This window comes from Pezoporus occidentalis, unplaced genomic scaffold (assembly GCF_034315485.1).
Source record: "Pezoporus occidentalis ecotype Australia unplaced genomic scaffold, CSIRO_AGI_Poc_V1 ctg37, whole genome shotgun sequence".
NCBI lineage: Eukaryota > Metazoa > Chordata > Aves > Psittaciformes > Psittacidae > Pezoporus > Pezoporus occidentalis.
Genome location: NW_026915691.1, coordinates 3,928,186 through 3,950,873, shown reverse-complemented (window position 1 = coordinate 3,950,873; position 22,688 = coordinate 3,928,186). Strand labels below are relative to the sequence as shown.

The 22,688-nt window shown below is 40.6% G+C and overlaps 1 protein-coding gene across 3 annotated transcripts in view; it reads left to right on the top strand.

Moving 5' to 3' along the window:
- Positions 1 to 22,688, top strand: part of DGCR2 (DiGeorge syndrome critical region gene 2) — a 44,371-nt gene that overhangs the window by 9,166 nt on the left and 12,517 nt on the right. Inside the window, exons 2-4 of one of the 3 annotated variants that reach the window (XM_062631415.1) lie at positions 8,379 to 8,411; positions 13,091 to 13,213; positions 22,286 to 22,411. In XM_062631415.1, the coding sequence (XP_062487399.1) occupies positions 8,379 to 8,411; positions 13,091 to 13,213; positions 22,286 to 22,411 (282 nt within the window). Of the gene's footprint in view, positions 1 to 8,378; positions 8,412 to 13,090; positions 13,214 to 22,285; positions 22,412 to 22,688 lie in introns of those variants that run through there. The other 2 variants (XM_062631416.1, XM_062631417.1) reach the window with 2 other exon arrangements.

Genomic DNA, 22,688 nt, shown 5'->3' with positions numbered 1-22,688 from the left:
TTTCATCGGAATACTCTTGTTGAAACCTGATCTGAAGAAAATACTAATGTAGTTAATGTAAAACTTTTCGATTTAGATTTAACTTTCCTCTGTGGAAAACTCTGTCTATATTTTAGATTTATTTTTTTGCCACCTACAGCTTATTTGGTTAAAGGGAATACTTTTTTCCCCAGTGTTCTTAATCTTAAGTGGAAACTGTTTTGCGTAAGGACAAATACTTGTCCAAGCTGACTTGATAGGATGTCTACTTTCCTAATCCTGAGAATGCCTTTTTTTTTTTTTTTTTGGAAGAGGAAAGGAATTACCTCGCACACTTAGATTTTGGGGGGCCATTTTAGGTAGGCAGCTGTCAGGTAATAGGGTAGATAATAAGACAGAGAAGTATGTTCTTGATTACTGTTATTGGTAGTTTCTTTAGATCACTTCTTCTAAGTGAAGCTGCTTTCCAACAAGCAGCTTGTGTGGTGACTGTCAGAAACTAAAAAAAAAGAAATGTTTTGGTATTCAGATACTTCTGGTCACTACACTGGTCCTTCTAGGGTTGCTGGCATCATTATGTAGTTCTGAACTTCCCAGAGGAGACTCTGAAGTATACTGGAGATTGCATTGGTGGAGGACCACTGCAGATGGCTCCTGGGAGGAAAGAGGTGCAGGTAATACTGAAAACTTGTGAGGACGGAGCTTAGAGCCAGATGCTTTTTCTTTGTTCAGAATGACCCCAACTTTATGAAGAACTGCAAATGAGCAAGAACAATATGTTTATATTAGTAGAATGTTTTAGAGTATTTAGATGCAGTGGAGTGTGAGGACTATTGTAAAAGGTGTGGTTAAGAAGGTAAAGGTTTGAGATGAGGATTGAGAATGGAACCCGGTAGTAGCTAATCTGAGGTACCCAGGTATTTTAAGTGCTTGTGGTCTATGTGGGATAATCCATCTGCCCTGACCTGGGTATATAGATTGTAGGGGTGAAAGTACCACAAACAGTGGTGTTGCTCTTTTCTAGACTGAATTGATGGCTTGTGGAGTATTTTGTTACTGATGTTGTTCTTAATGGACTTTCTCTGTTGCTGCATCTTATGGGAGAATTAATATGTTGTGTGCATGACTGTATTTAAATTCTGTGTGAGGAATGGTGCTGTTTTCTTAGTGCCCATGAGCATGTTTCATAAGTAGTGGGGTCTAATGAAACCAAAGGGCTGTATCTCTATACATCCTCTACTGCAGTACCTTTGCCTGACACCACTGATACAATAAGCCTGTGCCTTCCAATGTCCTCTCTGTCTCCTCTGGCGCAAGGAGGTTGTGAGTCCTCCTGGCTCTCATGCAAGAGTTTGGTTCCCCGATCTCATCACTTTGTTGCCAGCTGCCACTATCACCATCCACTGTGGTGATAGTGCAACGTACAGATGTGCTGGTGGGCTGGCAACTGCTGAACAGTGTGAGCACTTTGGGGGGTCCTGGCCTCTGAACTTCAAGGTGGTCGTGGTTTCCTTCCCCTGTGTTGGCTCTAGGCTTTCCAAAACTTGCCTTCTGTGTTTTTCTGGTCTTTACTTTTCTCCAGCTGGAAATGGAGTGAATTCAGTTGTGAGGTGTGATTGGCACTTTGATCCACTTACAGATTGGGCTTTCTGCAGAGTCAAATATTTGGTGTTGCACATGTTTAGGTCACTTGTCACTATTGTACTAAAAACTAAAGTCCCACCCAAAGCCATACGAAACATCTGAAGTCCTGAATGAGGTTGTTAGTATAGAGCCTACAGTGTAGGCTTTGATTTTGAGCTGTATTAAAGGGTTCTCAGTACCCATGGCTTTGGTTTTGTTTGTGCCATACTGCTGTATTTTGCTTTTCCCTTCTGCCTATTTGCTTACTGTCAGAACAATTTCTTAAGGTGGAAAAAAATGTAAGCCAGTTGCTTAGCTGGTATCATCACTGCTATGAAAATAAACTGGTTTTCAGTCTGGAATGCTGCATTGCCTAATTCACAATATTTTTTCAGTTTAGTTCAAGGAGCAAGTTTTCTGTTTGGTTTTAGCAGTACTGAAGAATTAGGAAATAGATTTTTTCTGTTTCAATCTTAGGAATAAGAGTCCACATTCATAAAGCACAGTCTGTATTTTCTAAGTCTTAGGAAATCGTAGCCAGGGTTCCCATTCACGAAGCTCTGTTGTTGCCCTGGCTGAATGCCGGGTCTCTCGGGCTGTTGTAGCTGGGTTTTGTTGTTGCTATTTTGATTATTTTTGATTATTTTTTTTTCCATCCTTACTGCCATTGAGTCTGGCCTCTGGACAAAGAGCAGACACTGAATTGCGGTGAATGACACTTGTGAGCAAGGAGAAACTGAGTCAGTTCCAAGCTTGTGCAGGGTGTAGGTATAATGTTGAATAGAATTGTAGAATCATTTAGGCTGGAAAAGATCTTTAAGATCATTAAGTCCACCTGTTAACCCAGCGCCGCCAAGTCCACCACTAAACCCTGCGTGCCACAGCCACAATACCTCCAGGGATGGCAGTCCACCCACTTTCCTGGGCAGCCTGTTCCAATGCTTGAGAACCCTTCTGGTGAAGAATATTTCCCTAATATCCATTCTAAACCTCCTGTGGCACAACTTGAGCCCATTTCCTCGTGTCCTATTGCCTATTACTTGGCAGAAGAAACCAACACCCACCTTGCTACAGCCTCCTTTCAGGTACTTGTAGAGAGTGATAAGGACCCCCTGAGCCTCCTTTTCTCCAGTTTAAACAACTCAATTCCCTCATCCATTCCTCACAGGTCTTGTTCTCCAGACCCTTCACCAGTTTCATTGCAGTTCTTTGGACAGTGTCCAGCACCTCAGTGTCTGTCTTGCAGTGAGGAGCCCAGAACTGAACACAGTGTTCGAGGTGCAGCATCACCGGTGCCAAGTACAGGGGGATGATGACCTCCCTAGTCCTGCTGGCCACACTATTTCTGATTCAAGCCACAGTGCCATCGGCTGCCTTGTCCAGCAGGGCACACGCTGGCTCATGCTCAGCCAGATGCCAACTTACACCCCCAGGTCCTTTTCCACCAGGCAGTTTTCCAGCTGCTCTTCTGCAAGCCTCTTCAACACTCCCACCCAACTTGATGTCATTTGTGAACTTACTGAGGGTGTGGTTGATCCCCTCATCCAGATCATTGATAAACAGAACCAGCCTGGATACTGGGCTCTGTGGAGCACCACTTTTGACCAGCCACCAACTGTATTTCACTTCATTTGTGGTCACTCTTTGGGCTCAGCCATTCAGCCAGGTTTTTATACAGCAAACAGTACCCCTGTCCAAGCCATGCGCAGCCAGTTTCTCCAGGAGAATGCTATGGAAATGACATCAAAAGCTTTACTAAAGTCTAGGTAGACAACATCCGCAGCCTTTCCCTCATCCACTAAGCGGGTCACGTTGTCATAGAAGGAGATCGGGTTAGTCAAGCAGGACCTGCCTTTCACAGACTCATGCTGACTGGGCCTGATCACCTGGTTGTCCTGCACGTGATGCGTGATGGCACTCTGGAAGACCTGCTCTATAAGCTTCCCTAGCACCAAGTTCAGGCTGACAGCCTTGTATTGCCCTGGATCTTCCTTCAAGCCGTTTGTGTAGATGGGTGTCGCATTTGCTAACTTCCAGTCAATTGGTACCTCCCTGATTAGCCAGGATTGCTGATAAATGGTGGGAAGTGGCTTGGTGAGCACTTCTGCCTCTGTACCTTCATGTGGATCCCGTCTGGCCCTATAGACCTGTGTATGTCTAAGTGGTGTAGCAGGTCACTGATCATGCACCCTTGGTCTAGAGGAACTTCATTCTGCTTCCTGTCTTCCAGCTCAGGGAGCGGGGTACCCTGAGAACAGATACGAGGGGGTAATGCAAAGGAGACTGCTTCTGTTCCTCACTGTGCTGTAAAATCTTTTGATGGATGTTAGGATCATCTAACATAATTTGCTATGACAGAACACTGAGTAATACAGAATGTTCATTAGAGTTATTCATTAAGGATTTACAGTTTTTAGCTGGAGCGCTGTCACAGGTTTGGTTGCTTCATGACACTGCATGCTGAGGTTATGCAAAAAATGCCAATGCTTCTAAGATGTATTATTTGTCTATTTTTGGAGCTGATGTGTTCCTGCTAAATGGGATTATAACTTCAGAGTCTCTAATTTTCAGGAGCTGGAATTAAATTTGAGCATGGATGCGGGTTGTATTTGGCTGTGTGTATAGCACAGGGCCCAGTTTTTATTTTCCTGGGCTTTGTGCTATGTGCCATTGTGTTTCCATACCCTCCTGTGCAGGCTCAGGTCATGATGAACCAGAGTGACATGACCTAAGGATTGTGTTTAGGCACATTTGCAGTAGCACAGATGAGTGGCTGAACATTGTATCTGAATACAAAAATGGAGTGCTCTGTTCTTCTGTAGCTTTTTAGTTCTTGTGTAGGTTTTTAATTTTAATTAATCTATAGGCTTTTAATTTGAAGAACAGTGAACAACCAGTTTTATTGAGAAACTTTAATGACATTCATCTGTTGACTGGATAATTGTCTGATGGTGATTTGTGAACTTCACAAACACTCTGAAAATAAGGTGGTGGTATCACAGTTAGTTTTTTGCCTGCTGTGGCTTTGTTATCAAGTACTGTATGTACTCCACCGCACTCAGTGCGGTGGTGGGTGAGGTAAGGATAAATTTAAAACCATGTAATGGAAGTAAGATGCACCAAGTGACGTAAAGAAACCTGTGGGAGATTAATAGATAGAGAAAACTCTGCTTTCTGGAGCCGAGGGGAAATACTATTTAGGTACAGCTCCACTTGCCTGAGAGCAGCGCCTTTGCGTGGGATTGGTGATACCTCACAGAGAGGTTAAAACCAAAACCTGCTTAAAGATGTGTCAGAACATCCTCAGGCAGTCAGCTTCTCTGTCACTGAACACTGTTCAGCAGCTGACCTATGGACACCATGAGCAGAGGCTGGGCAGGACTGCAGTGCTCTTCACAAGCTGGCAGGTTTTCAGGAGTTTTGGGATATGGTACCTGCTCTGGTGAGCTTCACCTGTGGACTTGAGACAAGTCCTTGTTACGAAAGCTGCTTTTCAAGTGCAGAGGACTAGATTAAGGATGGGTTTTTACATGAATCTGCTGAGTATTAAATGAATAAAACCATTGTGGTGGTGTTGTATTGGGAATATTAAGAATATTTTAAAGTTTCTGTTACTTCAGTAAATACCAGTCTAGAGAAATACTGTTTGTGTTATGCTTCCGCTTGAACATAAATATTAGATCTGGAGGTGTATGTGTTTGTGTGATGGTGATGGGCGTGGTGTTCCTTTTGTTGTTGTTTCTGATGCTCGTTTTGAGGCATTTGTTGAGCAAAATCTCCAGGAGCCGAGGACTTAGGGGGTTAGGCTCCTTGCTGAAGATGCTAGGAGCTGATCATGCTCATCCAGTTTAGAATGGATTGGGTTATATAGAAACAATGATTTAAGAAAAAGGCAATTTTCACTTTAAGTTAACTTAAATGTGCTAAATGTGAAACAATAGTGCAACATGTAGGTACAGGCCTTTAAGTATGTAGGTGTAATATTAATATAAGAAAGATCTTTTGGACAAGCTAAAATCTGAATAAGAAGAGTTACTGGCCTACACACTTGTAGTTTGAGTTTTTCTTAATGCTTAAATTGGCTTTTGTTAGCTGTAATTGTCTCTGAAATCAGAACAGAGATTCTCTACAAGATGGTTCATCCGCTTGGGGTCAAAGAATGACTTACACTGAGAAAGCAGGAAGTATTTTTGTCCTTTGTTTTCCTTCACTCTGTAGATAAAAATTATGCTAGGGGATGTAGCGGACCCAACCTTGAGAAATGTGACCAAAATGAGTGAACTGCGTGTGAGGTACACACAAAACTGCTACTATTCATTAAAACCTTACATACAAACCCAAACCATGTACTTTAAGGTTATCTTTCCCAATACTTGCATTTCAGAGTAATAGCTTTTAAGTGAATAACATTAAATACTGGGTTTGTGCATTTAATCAAATTTCAATTTCCATACAAATGAAGCTCAGCAGACAAGAACAAACAATTAGTGTGACAAATGAAAAGTGGCATTTCTTTGTACTAAAAGCTGAAATAGTTTCAGATCTATGGTTGCTGTGTAAATGCTGAAGCCAACATGCATCTGCAGTTTTAGCCACCAAAAGAATTTCTTCAACTACCAGACTTTGCTGACTGGTGAATCTCTTTAATAAAGAGAGATTTAGTCATTGCAGGCAGAAGAACTCAAACTTTCATAATTAGTGATTGCAGTCACTGAATTTAATCTCTGTATCAAAGCACTCTCCTGAACTGAGACTTATAATTTTGGAGCCTTTAATTTAGACTTCTGGCTCTTCATCTCTACCTCTTAAATTGTGAATTGCCAAGTCATCAGGGTTTTTTGTGCTGCTAGTGGTTTACATATCAGAGTTAAGAACATTTCTGCTTTAGGAGAGATTTGGGTTTTTACTGTTTAGTTTTGTACTGGTTCTTGTAATGGTAAGCTTCAGTTTCTTGAAAATACAAGGTTGAAATTTGGATTTTGAAAACTTTGTGTTCACCTAATGCTGTGCAGGCGATGTTTATTATATGTACCTGAGACAGGACCTCTGGCATCTCTATTGGATGTAGCATTTCTTCAGGCTGAGTTACTCTTACATCTCTGTCTTAAACTGAAGGAGGATAAGTAGTCCTGTGAAAATAGCATCAAGGCATTCTCATTTACCCGCCAGCTTGTCTTTGCAGAAGTGTTTGATGAGTAAATGGTGCTGTTAGACTAGAAGGGTACTTTTTGAGGTCCATATGCAGTTGGTTTCTGTCGCTTGGCAGACATTTTTAGAGCTTGCTGGTTTTTGCTCATTCCCAAGAGCTATTTTCACCTCTCCAGCTTCTCCTACCCCTGTGGTGGTGTGACCTGGTGCAGGTTTTCATGATCAGAGCTGTGACTCTGGTTGGTAATCGAGGCTTTTCTTACGGTACAGAAGTGAAGGTTCCAGCTATGTTCACAGGGCAGCTTCTGGTTGCACAGGGCTGAAACGAGCTGCTTTGCCTCTGAGGAGATGTGTGTAATCCCAGCATATAGGAAAACATCTTCTATTAGAGCTAATATTTAAAAACAGTAAATGTTTTAGCTTCATTGGCAGACAACTATTATGAGGTCAAATTCCACATTAATGGATACCAGCTCAGTACAATTATATTTCTGCTGAATTAGTTGGAGCATGCGGCCTTTCTGGATGTAGGGGACAAACTGTAGCTGATCTGACTTAAAATTAATGTAGACAGACAATAGCTTAATTTGATCCAAAGCTTGCTATTTCAAAGCCAACTGATCAAATTCATTCAGGAAACTGAACTAGCAAGGTGAACTTCTATTGAATCAACACTTTGCTTCATGTGTCTGTAACAATATTGATTTGATATTGGGAAGCTCTAAAATGAGATTTACTGTGTTGAAAAGTAGTCTCGGGTGCTGGATATAGATCCTCCCTGCCTTTCTTTCAAATAAAACAGTTTGAGTGACTAATTATCCCTTATCTTCTGCAATGAGAAAGTGGAAGGTGAATAAGAAATTGGTTCCAGTGTAAATGCAAGCAGGAGGTGTCCTAATACAAATGCATCTCGGAAAGACTTAAAATGAAGCAGAAAATGCAGGTTGCAGGTACTGTAATGCCCAGGCAGCGTGCTGACCAAGCGTGCATCTGCAGGAAGGATGCACTGTGGCTTCCCAGTGCTCAGGCTCCAGAAGGAAAATGTTCTCAATTACATGGAAAGATTACAAGAGATGATTAAACCTGAAAGGGCTTCCTGGATCGGTTTATAATGGCAAAAATGTGTTTGTTTTATGAAACATGTGAAGCTGGCTGGAAATTAAAGCAGGGGGAGTGTGTGTATTTTATGCATCTGTCATGAAGTCCTTCCTGTGGAAAATGCTTCTAGTAAATGTCTGTTTTGAGTGCTTAGCAGAAAATCTGGAAATTAGCATGCTCTAAAGAAAGCTTAAAAAGCTGGTTGAGCCCTGTGTTGAAATACGTGATGAGTGCTGTGAAACACCTGGCATTCAACATGTAATTGGGAAAATGTCTGGAAGAAAAGCTTTCTGTAAGGATCTAAGCAGCAACCTAAACTTAGGTTTTTTTTTCCCTTGTATGAAACCTAAATTTCTCTATTAGTGAAAAATCTTGTCTGTTTCATCACTAACTTAGAAAAATGATGATGAGGATTTCTTGTTTGTACAGCACACTTTAAATGAATTTATAATCTTGCGTGTTATTTCCGGTGCTGGATTAATTAAGCTTCCAGCTGTTTTGTGAGATTTCTTTCAAATTTCAAATTACAGGTCCATGTCTAGCTTTGGCAAGACTTCTTTCAGGTGAGTGGCTTGTGGCAGATTATGTTACCTAATAATGTGTCCCAGCAAATTGCTACTGGTTTTTTTGGCCTTCACTTGACAGTAAGTTTTATCTTTGGCTATATATTAAGCTTGTAGAGCTGGTGTATGGTCTGAATCTGATTTCCGTTTTCCTTCTTCTTTTTATATATAAAGTTAAGGAGTTTCTTGCCCTCTCTGGCCAATTCATAGCTCTTAATAAACTGTTGCTAGAGTGATCAGGTGGAGTGTTACCAGAGAATGGGTTGTTGTGAATTGTTGATGCTTCTGACAGGCAGACATTCCTTCGGGTAGGGGTGTGCTGGTGAACCAGCAGGTTCCTTGGGTTTTTGGCAAGAAACACAGTGTTGTCATGAAAACATGGAAGCAGCAGTCAGTACAGCTGACTTCTGCTCATAGTCTTATCTGTAGCCTTTGGCAGGCTGTGTAATTTTTCTGTGCTTCCTTGTAGCCACCGGCAGAAGGATGCAGTGGTTGGCAAGGTTGATGAGGGTTAACATTGTACAAGTGCTTTGAGATGCTGAAGTGAAGAGACTATAATGACACCATCGCTTGAAGTGTTTTCGTGTTCTCAGACTGCTTGAACTTTGTGATGTTTTGTAGATTTATACTGCATGTAGTGCAAAAACTACAACTGCTTCTATTTCCAAAGTTTTACTTGCCTCCCATCTTTCCAGCATATGCCAGATGAATTTAATTGCTTTAAAATGAAATTTCAGTGTATGAAATTTTGTATTGTAGCAGAGCTAAGGCTGCATCTGATCGTTGAAAGAAAAAGAAGCCTTTTATGTTAGAATCTCTTATGTGAATCATAATAGTGCTGCTGTAACTTGTCACGTCGTACATGAATGCTGGAGGTGGTTGCATTTCCATTTTTTCACTTCTAGGCAGTTGTTGATGCCGTTAGCTAATGTGGTATCAGTGCCTCTACTCCCACAGCTGCTGGCTTATAGCTGAACTTGTGCCATTACAGATTTCCTAACAAGTTTGAAAATACAAAGTGTTTTATCTTTAACAGCTGGTGGAAAATGTGTGGTTTTAGTGCTGCTAGGAGGTGAAAGGTTAAGATGTTTTCTTCCTCGTCTGCTTTTGCTCACAGCTATTGGTGAGTTACCACCAACAGCTATGAACAGTGCGGGATAACTGGCTTTAGGAACGAAACGGGGACTGGTACTTTTTGAACTTTGCTGTTCTTTTGAAGAACTGGAATCTTGTATGGCTAAAGGAGCCTTGTTTTATTTACCACACTCCTGGAAAGAGCAAAGTCTGACCATCCACTAAGTGATCACTTGCATTTCAGGAAAGATGCATGGTTACACTGTGTTGTACTGCTGTTCACCTCTGCTCATACATCTTCATGAATCATGTTCTGCTGCTGGTGCCATCACTTTTTTTAATGTGGTACAATCATAGAATGGTTAGGGCAGAGAGACTGGCTTGAAATGTTTTCATGTTTCTGCTGGTTTGACTTAACAATAGACTACTGAAATGAAGTGCTTGACAAGGTTGTAGTGACTAGCACCTATTCTGTGCATCCTCACCTCTCCCAAATTTCTCTGTTCTTTGGCCAAATATGTTCATTGTAGACTTCCGTCTATTTTTATGTATGTATTTTACCTCTGAAGGCACCTGCCCTGGCTAGCTGATGTGCTCTGCTGTGGGAGTCATGAGCCTGGTGTGCAGGGCTGTGCGGTGCACACAGGGCTGAGAGGATGGTGTTGGCAGGCGCTCTGCTGCCTGCGCTGCTGACCTTCCCACCCACTGCTGTATGTGGTCTGGGTGACAGCCACCAGTATGGGTATGGTGGGGCCTTAGTGGAAAAACCTGCACTCCATCAGTGGCAGGAGGTTTCTGAAACTGCTGATCTTAAACATCAGTTCTGAAGGAGGCCATCAGTTATGTCCAAACCCACCCTGAGCACAAGTAAGAGGGGCAGTTAGAATTTCTCCGATGATTGCATGTTGTTCCTCTTTGTGTTAAGCCACAGTAGTCATCGTGTCAAAGCAAAACAATTCAGATGAAACTCTTTCGGTAACTGCACAGGATTTATGTAGTTCATTAACATGTGGCTTAGGATAGCTCAGGAGTTGTTACTAGCAGTGTTTGCAGAAAATGGGCATTTTAATTCTGCGGTATTTCTTCAGTGTCACTTTTCCCCCCTGCCTTTGCCATAGAATTACATAGTTTCCTTGGTCTGAAATAATAAGTGCATCTGACATAGCATGGTTTCCATTGGGAACGATTGTTCAGCTGGTTTGAGCGATGTTTTAATAGAAATATTTTCTACTCTTCCATGTATCCACATTCTTCAGAGAGGAGTGTCTGTGACACAGGAGGTAATGACATTACCTCATGTAACTGGCATTTTTTTAATGCCCATAATATTGGGATGGAGTCATCCTTTTATCTGAGCCAGTTGTATGTAATTGTGCATAAAACAGTAATAATGTGTATGAAATAGTAGAGACAAAAATATACTGGTTTTGCCATGTGCATGTTGACTTGTGCTTTCCTGGTGGATGCTGCCTCTGAAACCAGAGGGCTGCAGAACAACTTTCTTCGCAAGGATGTGTGCGTGACTTCCATTACAATCAAGCAGTAAAGAAATTAAGGGTTTATCTAAAGTATTGAACTTTGAATTGAATTTTGCCGTAACTGCAGGGGGGTGCAGCAGTAGAGAAGTGGAACTGGGCTGAGAATAGTCTTTCATGTGTTAAAATATTTACCACAGTCTCCAGTGTAAATTCTGTGCTTGGAACTGCAGTGATAGAACTTTCTAAGTTTCCACTGCGTGCTGACATTGCACAAAAGTGGTGAAAGAAGCTGCAATGATTTACTGAAGACTGGCTGCTTTCTGTGAGCTTCAAATTTGAATAGTTTCAATTTCAGCTGGAGGTTTTGTGTGCGTTTGGTTGTGTTTGGTGTGGGAACCCCCCACTCCAATTTAGAGGTAGATTCTAAATTTTCCTCTTCTGCTACATTGGGCAAGTGAAGCTTAACCTTTTATTCCTGTAATTGGGGGGGAATAACAGGTTTTATTCCCCCTTTTCTCTTTGGGCTAAAGAAAATAACTTCAGTTATTGTTCAGGGAGAGGGAATTATTGTGACCTAAGGTGGTAGATTATTTTATGAGTATTATTTTCCCTGTTAGCTCTTTGGACTGAGTAAAACTCTAACTGGGTGAGCACACTCTTGTCTTGCTGTGGCTGTCAGTAGTCTGGCAGGTCTGTGTGAGTTCTTAGCCATTTTGTGACCTGGATGTTTGCTCTGAGTAGGTGGTTGCTAAGAGGATGTGCCTGCTTTTATTTTTCTAGAAGAGCAGGTCTGTGCTGTGCAGAGAAACCAGTACTGGAGCTGGATTTTAGTCTAACATCAAATTAGAAGCCTATTATCAATATCCTATACCAATTACTAGGTGTACAGGTACAGCTTTTATTGAGAGTGCATGATGACTGGTTTTATTATGACTGGTCATGTTGTCTGAACACTTAAATGTGACCTCTGTCTTGATTTAGCTTAAATGTGTGTTTCAAGAAAGTAATAACTGCAATTACAATTGCTTTTAGGTTGTATACTGTGGACAAGAGAATACATGCTAGTGTGGTAATTCTTCCCTGCAAACAGTTACTTACTTGATCCTTTCACAATCCCCCCCCCATAAGGTGGTCATTCTTTAGACATGGTTTATCTGGGATGATTGTAGCTCACTGAGAGGAGAATGTGCAAAATTCCTCAAAAACGTTGGGTTTGGAATTTTCACAACCACCATCCAGAAGAAAGATGGGCAGTGATGGTCTGGTGCAAAAGTGAACCTGTGGATGCTAATGGGGACCTGCAGACCTGCCATTGTTCACTTGTATAGCCAGATTATGTCTTTTCTCATGGAAAATGTTTTGAGGGACACAAAACGAATCTGTATTATTAGGTGTTGGCATTTGATAGATGGAATTTATATTAAAAAACTATGTAGAAAATTGTACTTTTTATAATGCTAATTAGGTCTGACAGTATAATGATGGCAAGTAGGCAGTACTCTTACAGAAGCAGGAACTAAATGTTTGCAGATATTGACGGTTTCTTGTGAAGGATATGTTTGCATGGAAAAGCACTACAGAAGAGCTTAAGCTAGAAAGTGAAAACATACTCATGGCTATAGAAACTGTTTTACAAATAGGTCTGTGAAATGGCTCTGAATCAGGCTGGACGTTTGCACAAGTCTAGTGGGTCCTGCTGTACATTGGAATGGAAATAAGGGTCTGAATTTATCATGTGATCTAGCACGTAACTACCATAGCATATTTCTGTTGAACTTTGCTTCTGAGAAAAGTGAATAAGCAGTCCTCAGTGCCTCACAAGAAGTAAATGGGTAACTCTGTGGTGATAGCTGCTCCCATGGTGTCCTTATCAGGAAGTTTTTACCAAGGATGTTTAAGAGAATTATTTCCCAAGCATTGGAAGCTGGCCCTCCTGACTGTTAAAACCACACAGTTTAACACATGGAATTGGTCAGAAACAAAGCAGCTTTTTAACAGGCTGAGTTATCCAGAGGTTTTGTCCATTAACATTCAGTGATATGTTACGTGATAGATGATTAATACACGTAAAACTTGCAAGAATAAATAACACTTCAAACAAAGCACAACTTTATTCTTCTTTCCTAGAGCTCCGCTGCACCTCAGGGCAGTTTGCGTGTCAAAGTGGTACCATCCAGTGCATCCCTTCAAATTGGCAGTGTGATGGATGGCCCACCTGTGAGGATGAGAGTGATGAAGTTGACTGTCCAGGTAGGTAAACCTGAGAATACTGCTCATCCCTGTGTCAGCTTGTTTTGCAGCAGTATGCTGACTCTTTAAGGTCATTTGCTTATTTTTCTTTGATAGTGGTGATTGATGGAACTGTATCTGTTATTAACAAACTGAACTGTCTTCTTTTTTTCTTCTTTTTTTTTTTGCTTCCTTTCTTACAGCCTGAGTAGGTATCCTGGAGATGAGAGCTTGTAGTCTAAAAAGAGACTTTCATGACAAGTTAAAAATCATGGTTAAATGAAAATGCTACATAGGCCTGTGGTTAAATTCAGAATTACTGTTTTGGTTGAATGTGTATATCACTCAAACTGGGTGACAGTGTTGGACTTAGGTAGAGAGCTTGTTTTATTGCTGTCTATTCTGATTATGCTTCTTGTGCTTGAGAACTTTGTTCTGCCAAACAAGCTGGTGTATTAACTCTTCATCAGCTTTCGTGATCATATGCTTTCAGAAGCCTGTCAGCAGCAGTGGCGCTCTGCTAAAGCTACTGGATACTGAGATGTCTTAAAAAAGGCAAACAGAAGTTTTTGATTGTGAATATATGTAATCATAATTTTGAACCTCTTTATTTGTTCTTCACAAACAGGCCAGTGCATCTCTTTTATTGTGTGTCTTAAAACTTTTCTCTACAGTGTTACTAAATTACATTCAAAAACTGTTGTAAGAAGTTATTTGCCACTAAACTACTTAATTTGCTTGGGAGAGAATCACATCAGCTTTTCAGTTGTCATCACAGCATGCAGTCTGTCATCATTCTGAATTTTGGGCTACTTTATAGAGGTGCTACAAAATAGTAACATTGGTATTTTACAGCAGCTAGCTCTTCTAAATATACGTGTTTTCTAGTGGAATTAGAGAAGTAAATCTAACACGCAAACTTTGAAGCTGTGCTATAGTTAGCCATCTCCCCAGTGTGTGCTAGGCACAAATAATTGAAAGAATGTGTTCAATGCTCTCTTCTAAAAAGCTCTTGCCTAGTTTGTGTGAGTGTATGTATTCACAGCATGGGGGAAAAAGCTGTTGGTAGTTTCTTCTGACATTGAAAAATAAGCTGTGCCATTGATATCTTGTTAAAGGATATTCTTTACATTCTGGATGTCCTAAAGAAAAATGCCTTTATAGTTGTGCTGTTATTTTCTCTCCTTTTTAACTTTGGCAAAATGTGAAAAAATATGGACCTAGTAAAATTCTGGAGGTTAATGGAAGACAGTGGCTAGAGGAAAGCAAAGTAATGTTTGGATTTACTCAAATAGCCCTGAAGGCTTCACTTGCGGGAATATGGGAACATTTACATTAGTAGAAAACAGTATTTTTATCTTCTCTTGTTGCCTAGTGTACTGATCAGCAATTTAAGTTGTTACTGGGGGATGCAACAGGATGATGTTGACTCAAGGACTGGAGTTACAAAGAATGTTTGGTATATGGCTAGGAAAGGGATTTTTATGAAAGTAACATTTCTCAGTAGATAGGCCTTGCTTTTGTGTTTGGGGTGTACGTCTCACTGGGCTGTCTGGCCTGACACGATAAGAAGAACTTTAAGAAATGAAAGGAGATGTGTAGGAGAGATTTGATTCATTGTCATGTCTGTATGCAGGAAGACAAGAATAACATACATAAAGAATACTAGGGGAGAAAATGATGGACAGCACAGAGAAGGAAAGTATTTCACCTGATGAGAAGAGTAATTGGATAAGTAATTGTTGAAAAGGCTGTGCTTGGTGAAACAGCCAGAAAGCTGGGTGTGGTGGTTATGAAAGAACTGGGGTATTTGCACAGTAATGCAAGGAGCGTAGCCAGCAAACCAGAGGAACAAGAACTACTGGTGTAGGATGCAAAAATTCTATTATACCTGTAACAAAAAAATTGGTGGGACAGCTTTGTGACCCAAAATGGGTGTTGAAGGACATCTGTTACTCAGAACTGTCAAGAATAAGGACAGGTTGGCATGTTGGTGTGCAGGTGAATGGCAGGCTGGATTATGAAGGGGAATAGCATGAAGTAAAAAGTCTGAGGCTAGAATAAGTTTGGAAGAGCATGGTTTTCTTATGTTGGGGAAGGCAATACATATGTGGCTAGTCATAGGAGAGAGTAAGTCCTGGTAAGTTGATCGGGGAGCTAATGCTATTAATAATAGTAGTACATAATCATACTCAGGAGTGATAACTTTCTTCTTTGCCCACTGAATTAACAAGAAATGATGCAGCTTTAAATTTAGAAAATACCTTTGGATTTAGATGAGCAATTGTGAGATGATTCAGCTAAATTTAAATACTTTTTAATTAAGGTTCTTAATTTCAATAAAGGCAGACTGAACACTAAAAGAACAAGTTAATGAAGCCACCTGGACTTGTGAAACACGAAGAACTAAAGTATCTTTAAATTAAAAGGTATGAAATCTCTGTGAAACATGAAAAGAAAGCTTGCAAGAAAGGGTTCTGAATCTGGTTGGGAAGCTTGTTACTTTTCAGCCTTTGAGCTACTAATGGCGCACTCCATGAGGAGCTCTGAAAGATCAATGGCAGTGAATTAGGGTTTTGTGGTGGTGATGAAGGTGTGTTTCAATGACTACTTGTCATGTTGGTGTTTTCAAAGGTTTAATACAAAGACATTGTAAGTTTTGTCACTGTTGGTTTAGTTCACCTTTTGTAGGTCTGATTCATTCACATTAGTAACAAAGCTCCTATTAAAATCAGAGGATCATAAATTTATTAATAAAGTATTTTGGTAATCACATGTTGCCTGAAGTACAAGGAAGCAGCCCAAACCCTAAGACCTTTTTTGCTAGAATAATTTCTTACGGCATTTTTTCAGAACACAAATAGGTACAACATTAATTCATTGACCATCTGAAATAAGTGTATGAAATGCCTATTTTTGCTAGGCCATGTATTTCTCTGAACGTAGTCATAATAACTGTTTTCATTCTTACTGGCTCTTCAGAATTATCATCTTCTTTTAAAACATGGAATTCCTTTCAGTTCCAAACTTGCAGTGTGTGAAGTGCTATTCCCCCTGCCCTTCCCACTAGGCAAGCAAATGTTAGGGGAATCTGCAGCAGTGATTACTCTCAGTTCATCTCTGGTAGACTAAAACTCTTGGCTGCCTGCTCTTGTGAGCATACTAAAAATTGCCGAGAGGGTTTATGTGGCATATGCGAGCAACTCTCTTCCACTTAAGCAGTGGAGACTTAGGAAATTTGTGTACTCTTCCATCTCAACAGTAATTGATCCTAAAAATAATTTATCCCAAAGCGGTGTATTCTGTGACATGGAAGAAACAGGCATTAATCTCTTTAATATGGACTTTTACAAATGGGGATTTCTTATCTCTACTCACTTTCTCTTATGTTTCTATACAAGTACTCAAAAGAGTAACACAACTTTTTCACTGCATTTAAAAAGTTCTGCACTTCAACCCTGAAGAAGGAAGGGCTCTGCAGTTTGCCTGTTGTTACTGCTCATGGGATTTCCAGCCTTGCTTCTACCAGAAGATCAGATCAGCTTCTTCAAGTATCCTATCATCTTTGCAGGCCTGTTGGGTAAAACCCATGTACAGCAGTACAGGGGGAGCAGGGTTGAGTATATCTCTGGCTGTTTACCTGTTTTAATCTTATGCTAGACTTGATGTTTGCTTTCTGTTATGTATGAACAAAAAAATGGATGTCTTAAACTCCAGTGTCTGTTGTAATTGCTATGCCTACCAGTTATTCAGCTTGCAATATATTGGTGGCCAGTCTGTTTTGTCTTTTTATTTATGTTTTAAGTTGAATTCTTCCCAAGAAAAAGTGATCAGATTGTGGTGTCAGCTGTGCTTGGGTTTCTTCCAGCATCTGAATTGGAAACCCTTCAGCTCGTCCTGTAGTGCACACCCTTGCCTAATGCCACATTCTTCTTGTGTAAGTTATTTCTCAGTACTGTTTTCTAGACGTGCTTGGTCAGAAACAGGAGCACTGGGAAGTTTCAGGTTTTCCCTCCCTGAAGCCGGAATCAGCACTGGAGAGCTGGCCACCTTGGTGGCCATGGTCCTGGGCCAGCAGTTGCAAGCAGTGGCTAGTTGGTGGTATGAGCTGCCCTGCAGTTCCATGGGAAACAGTACAACTTTATATGGTTTTTATGTTGAGATTGGGAGCCTAATTTCATACAGAAACAGCCTTACAGGGGAGCCAGCAATAAATGCTTAGCTTGAGTAATGTCCTCTTGTATGCTGTTCTTAAGGACTTCCCCATATACCCTATCAGGAAGAAATGTGCAGACTTGGAGGTCACTTTACCCCAGCGCATACACACTACATCATCTTTGAGGCTGCAAAATCTCCTTTGTGGAGTCCACTGAAGGCAGGTACCATAAAACAGCAGCGTAGCACAGTTTTGCAATCATCATAAACAACCTTGTGTTTTGTTTCACCAAGGTTATTATGTTTGGTCAAAGTGACTCTTGTCATTTGTGCACTTCTTAGTACATCTCTTTTTTAAAAGCTAGATAATAATGATAAAAACTTGATAATTTCCACACCTTTTACAGAACCCTTTCTGAACTCGTACGTGAGTCACCCTTTTTTACCCTACTTTAAATTATTATGAGCACCTTTAAATTATTACGAGCACTTTACTGTTGTTCTATTACTTTGAATAGGGCTCAGCACAGCAGGATGCTGTTCATGGTTGGCTTCTATTTCCTAGCATAGAACAATTGATAATGCAAAGCATGGAGATGCTTTATTTCAGAAGAACCACTCCTCTCTGGAGACTTCTGAACTGTATTTCCAAATCTTTAGGCACAGAACTGGATTTTATCATGAAGTTATCTTGCTTCTCAAATTATCAGATGGAAATAAAAGCTTTCCAAGCTGTAGTAGGTAATGTGTTGGACAAAGTATTGGATGCTGAGGGGACAGGGCGGCTTCCTATGTAAGTTTTGGGAATCTGCGTGTTTAAACAGGTGCAACTCAAATCTTGGAACAAATAAGATATGACAAGACCTGACTGCTTCACAGTTTAATTTTGACATAATTTGACATAGTGCATCCATCCTTTTGAAGGGTTTGTCTTGAGTGACTTGTCATCCGTGACACAGTAGCTCTGGAAGCTAGTTCAGCTCCCCAAAATCCAGTATATCCCCCTTTGAGTCCTCACCCTTCAAGGATCTCTTTCTATTACAGTCAGTGTCTTCTGCCTGCCTGCCCTTTTCTTGGTGCAAAGCAGACCTTGGTGTTTGTGGCAGATTGCAGTTTCTCTTCCAGCTCCGCCAAACACAGTTTTCCATTTGGCGTCCTCTTTGTTCCCCCATGCAGTGCTGCTCGGCACGTGTATGTTCTAGCCTGTTCCCGTCTCAGCTGGTGCCAGCTCTCGCTCTTGTGTGGTCTCAGCTCTTTGGCTCACGTTTCATTTGCACTACTTGGCTCTTTTTTTTCTTCCTTTTACTTGGTCTGAATGATGGAGGTGCTGAGGGGAACAAAAAAGGCGCTTTCTGCTCTGCTTGTGTGCCTGGCTTCCCTTAATGAGATACCATGTGCAAAGAAAGCGTTGCTGAGATCCTGTGGATAAATGCAGCAGGGTAATCTCCATGGGTGCACATGGCAGAGTATGCACAACTTAACTGAATTCCTTCCACCCTCTATGAGTAATGGCAAAGCTCATATTTCTTTCAAACTTAACTGCATTTTTCCCCTTCTGTTTTTTCCACCTTCCCAACAGGAACAGCAGAACTTGTACCATAGCACAAAGCTTTTTCTGTGAGCCTGTGGGCTGAGTTTTGCAGGCTGCAGTGACAGCACTTGTGCAACTACAAGCTAGTTAGAAATGTAAGCATTTTTCCCCTTCCAGTCTCTTAATTTTTGTTCTGAATAATTGTTGAACTGTTTTCATTCAGATCTGAGAAAGTTTATCAATATGAAATGCAGTAGGAGCCATTCAGCATGGCAGATTTCCATTCTGAATTAGTAGCTTAAACTTTTAAACAAGTGAAAATGCTCACAGAATCAGCAGTGTTGGGCAACTTTCTGGATGTATAGCACTATACTTAGACTGTAGTCATGCTAGAGTGAATTAGATAGCAACTGTACATTGACAGGAGTTCTGTGAATACGAAGCATGACTTGATCCATGTGGAAACAGATTGGAGGATGCTTGTGGCCATTGTGCTGTAGTATTTGAGGGGAGAAAAAAGGAATTTGCACCCCATGAATTTTTCCTTGAAACCATTTTTCCCTTTTCCCCACCAGCTGACAATCAGATTTCTTTTCTGGTGTAATTGTACGAAGTCAAAGGAAGCAGGACTCTGTCTTGGCTAGTAAAAATATTGCTGTTGATGTTGGTTATAGTATCTTGAAGAATAAAGGGCTTGGAAAATAGCTGATCTTCCAAAATCTGATAGCTTTCAAAGTACTAAATATGCACATAAGCAATAAAAATGATGGCTTTTCTTTGCTGAAACACTCAAATATGGTTAGTTGTGATTTTCTGGCTTAGGTTGTTATCTTAAAGCTTTGTCTGTGGCACTATTAATTTATCTTTAAAGATAAAAACACCTCTGTGAAGGAAGCATGAACAGCAGAGCACATAGAAAACTTTTCTGCAGAGTGCTGAAAAAGTACAATAGAAAACCAGTCCAATTATGCCTTTGCCACCAGGGTCTGCAGTGGCTTTTCATGGCAGTCAGGTAACTTAGAGGCTTGTTAGCATATCTTTCTTTATTGCCCTGGAAACACATGTCATTGTTGCTTTTCTCAGACTGAAAATTCAGGTCAAATAGAAGCAGTTTAATATTTGAAGAGCACTAGTTTATTAAGCAGCTGACAGTGTTGGGCTTGAAGGAGAAGTGACTTGTGGTGGCTGCTTTCTGCCTCTTCAGTCCTGCCTGGTTTCAGCAGCAAGTCTGCTGACACGGGCAGATGCTGAGGAAAGAATGAGTGTCCTGCTTCCTGGGTGAGGACCGATTGAACTTGCTCTATGTGGGATCTGTGTAGCTGTTTTTCAGAGCATCTGGCATAAATTCTGTCACTTTAAGATGCTAACCCAAGTAACCCTTTCTTAACCTCGCGTGTTAAAACCTGTGAACTTCTGCTTTATTCCCCGGGGGAGGTGGATTGTTAAGTCCTCGTGGGCGTTCTATTTAGCCATGGAGGGTCAGCCATATGGTGTTGCATCTGCTCTCACTTCTGAAAGGGAACTAATTCTTTGTGCGTTTGGTTGTTACTGGTTCTTTGGGTTTAGTTGTTACCATTTAATGCCATGGGAAAATAGAGCTTTCCATGCTGAGCTCAGTTCATCTTTGATAAAGTGTTCTGCATTAGTGTTATTTTTAAGGTCTTGCTATAATTAAAGGTTTGCCTTTTCAGTGTCAGTACTGCTCTGAAAATCACAGTGTAAATACTGCTACTGAACCATTAGGATTAAGAACAAATTCTAAAACTAGATTAGTCTTTAAAAGAATAAAAAATAATCAGCCATCTTCACTGTCAAATTATTTTACCATCTTGTGTCCTTTGAAATGTAGACTAACTGAATTTCTTGGCACTAACTTCTTGCCTGTGATAAATAACATATTTTAATACTGAACAGTAGAATTACTACTTTATTCCTGTAAGGCCACGTGAGTGTATTATGCACAGCCATTTCTTAATGGACTATCTCTGTAGACATGTAATTCCTAGGATAACGTGATAATTAAATATCCCTTGCTTATCCCATTAACCCAGGGCAAACTCGGTATGCTCGAGCCAGATGAATGCAAAGCTACTCTGCTGTTCGTAGGCTCTAGCTAGTGATTCTTTTTGCTCATCTGTGCTCACATTTGTTCCAAGAAGTGCACTGTTTAATGGTGAGTCTTCTGGAGCTCTTTCCCCCCAGGTAATACAGCAAACAGTCTGCAACTCTGGATTTAAATTACCATGAAATTGCTGTGGGCCACTTGCTTTTTAAAGGTAGTCTGAAAAAGGAAAGTTTTATTGACATGGTTTTGAACATATTTCAAATGGATGTAGTTAAACCTGTTGAAGATGACTGTGTAACCCCTCTTTATTTGGGATCATGACTGGTTTATTTGGTTTAGCTAGGCTAAATAGAGCTAATCAGCTTTAAAGGAAAATAAGCTGATCTCTTTATATAGAAATGGATGACTGCAATAGCACTTTGTGCTGGTTAACTGTATTACTTTAATAACATCTGGAAATATTAGATAACGTACTAGCAGATATTTCTAATGCTTACATTCTTGGGTTCTTCATTTTTCTCTTTTTAAGGTTAATCCCTTGTTTCCAGGTTAATCTTTCCCAGTGCACATCTCCATCTTTCTTAAAGGTTTCTCCTCACCACTGTGCCAGCTTTCCTAGGATCTTGCTAGTTTTGCTGGCTACAGCCCATCCTGCAGTGTCTCCACCTGAACTCCTGGTAGGCATGTGGAGCTCCCAGCCCTTTTTCTGGAATAACATCGTGCATTATGTTCTTCCTAAGTTATGTGCACTTGTTAGAAGCCATGACGCTGAGCTGAGGGTGTGTATGTGTTCTGCTTCAGAAATAGCAAACTAACATTTCCTTTAGAAACTTGACAGTGAATAAAAAACCTTGTTCTTCTGGCTGAAGATAGGTTTCCTTTTGTGGTTTTAATTTTGTGCTGGTACTCAGAGAATGTGTTGGAAAGTGTATTGGAAAAGTTGTCTTATATCCTTGAACACACAACTGCAAAATGAAGCAGGTAGAGTGTAGGTAGCTCTGTAAACAAGAACAGATAAAATGCACTGGGGATGATGTGTATGCTGCAGCAATTGAGATGATGAGTGTCAAGTCCTGTGTATAACTGCAGGCTGTTGAGAATCTGCCAGAACATTTTGCTTACTCTGCGAGACTCATGTAATGGCTTGTTGGCTCTTTTCAATTGTGAGTATTTTGGTTACGTATCATGTGAAATGGCCAAGCAGGGATTTACCATCTTGGTTTACCTACATTACTTATTGTATATGTCTTGAATTAAAACCATAATTTCATATATTTCATAAAATGAAATCTGCCTTTGCTTGCATCTTTCACCAGTACTGACTATGCCTTCTGGTCCCCAGGACTGACAGGGGACCAGCGAACTTACCATGGGAAGGAGAATGTGGACTCCAGGCACAGTCGAGGGAGAGGAGGAGAGACAACCCGCTTTCACACTGTCAATATGGCGCAGCCTGTCCGATTTAGCAGTAAGTTGCAGCCTGGGAAATCTGGGCCATCTTCCTGCTAATTAATTTACCAATTTAGGCTACTTTTTTTTTTTTTTAGGGGGAAATGAATAGATTTTACTCTTGCATAGCTTTTTGACCAGATTTTTTTAACATGCACTGCTTTTTAAGGTTTTTGCATGCTTCTTTTATATAAATGTTATGCATTTTACATATTGGTATATTCTATGTATATTCTGTATATTTTATATACCATCTTAGTGATGCTGCTGTATTCTGTCCCTTCTTAGTGATGTGA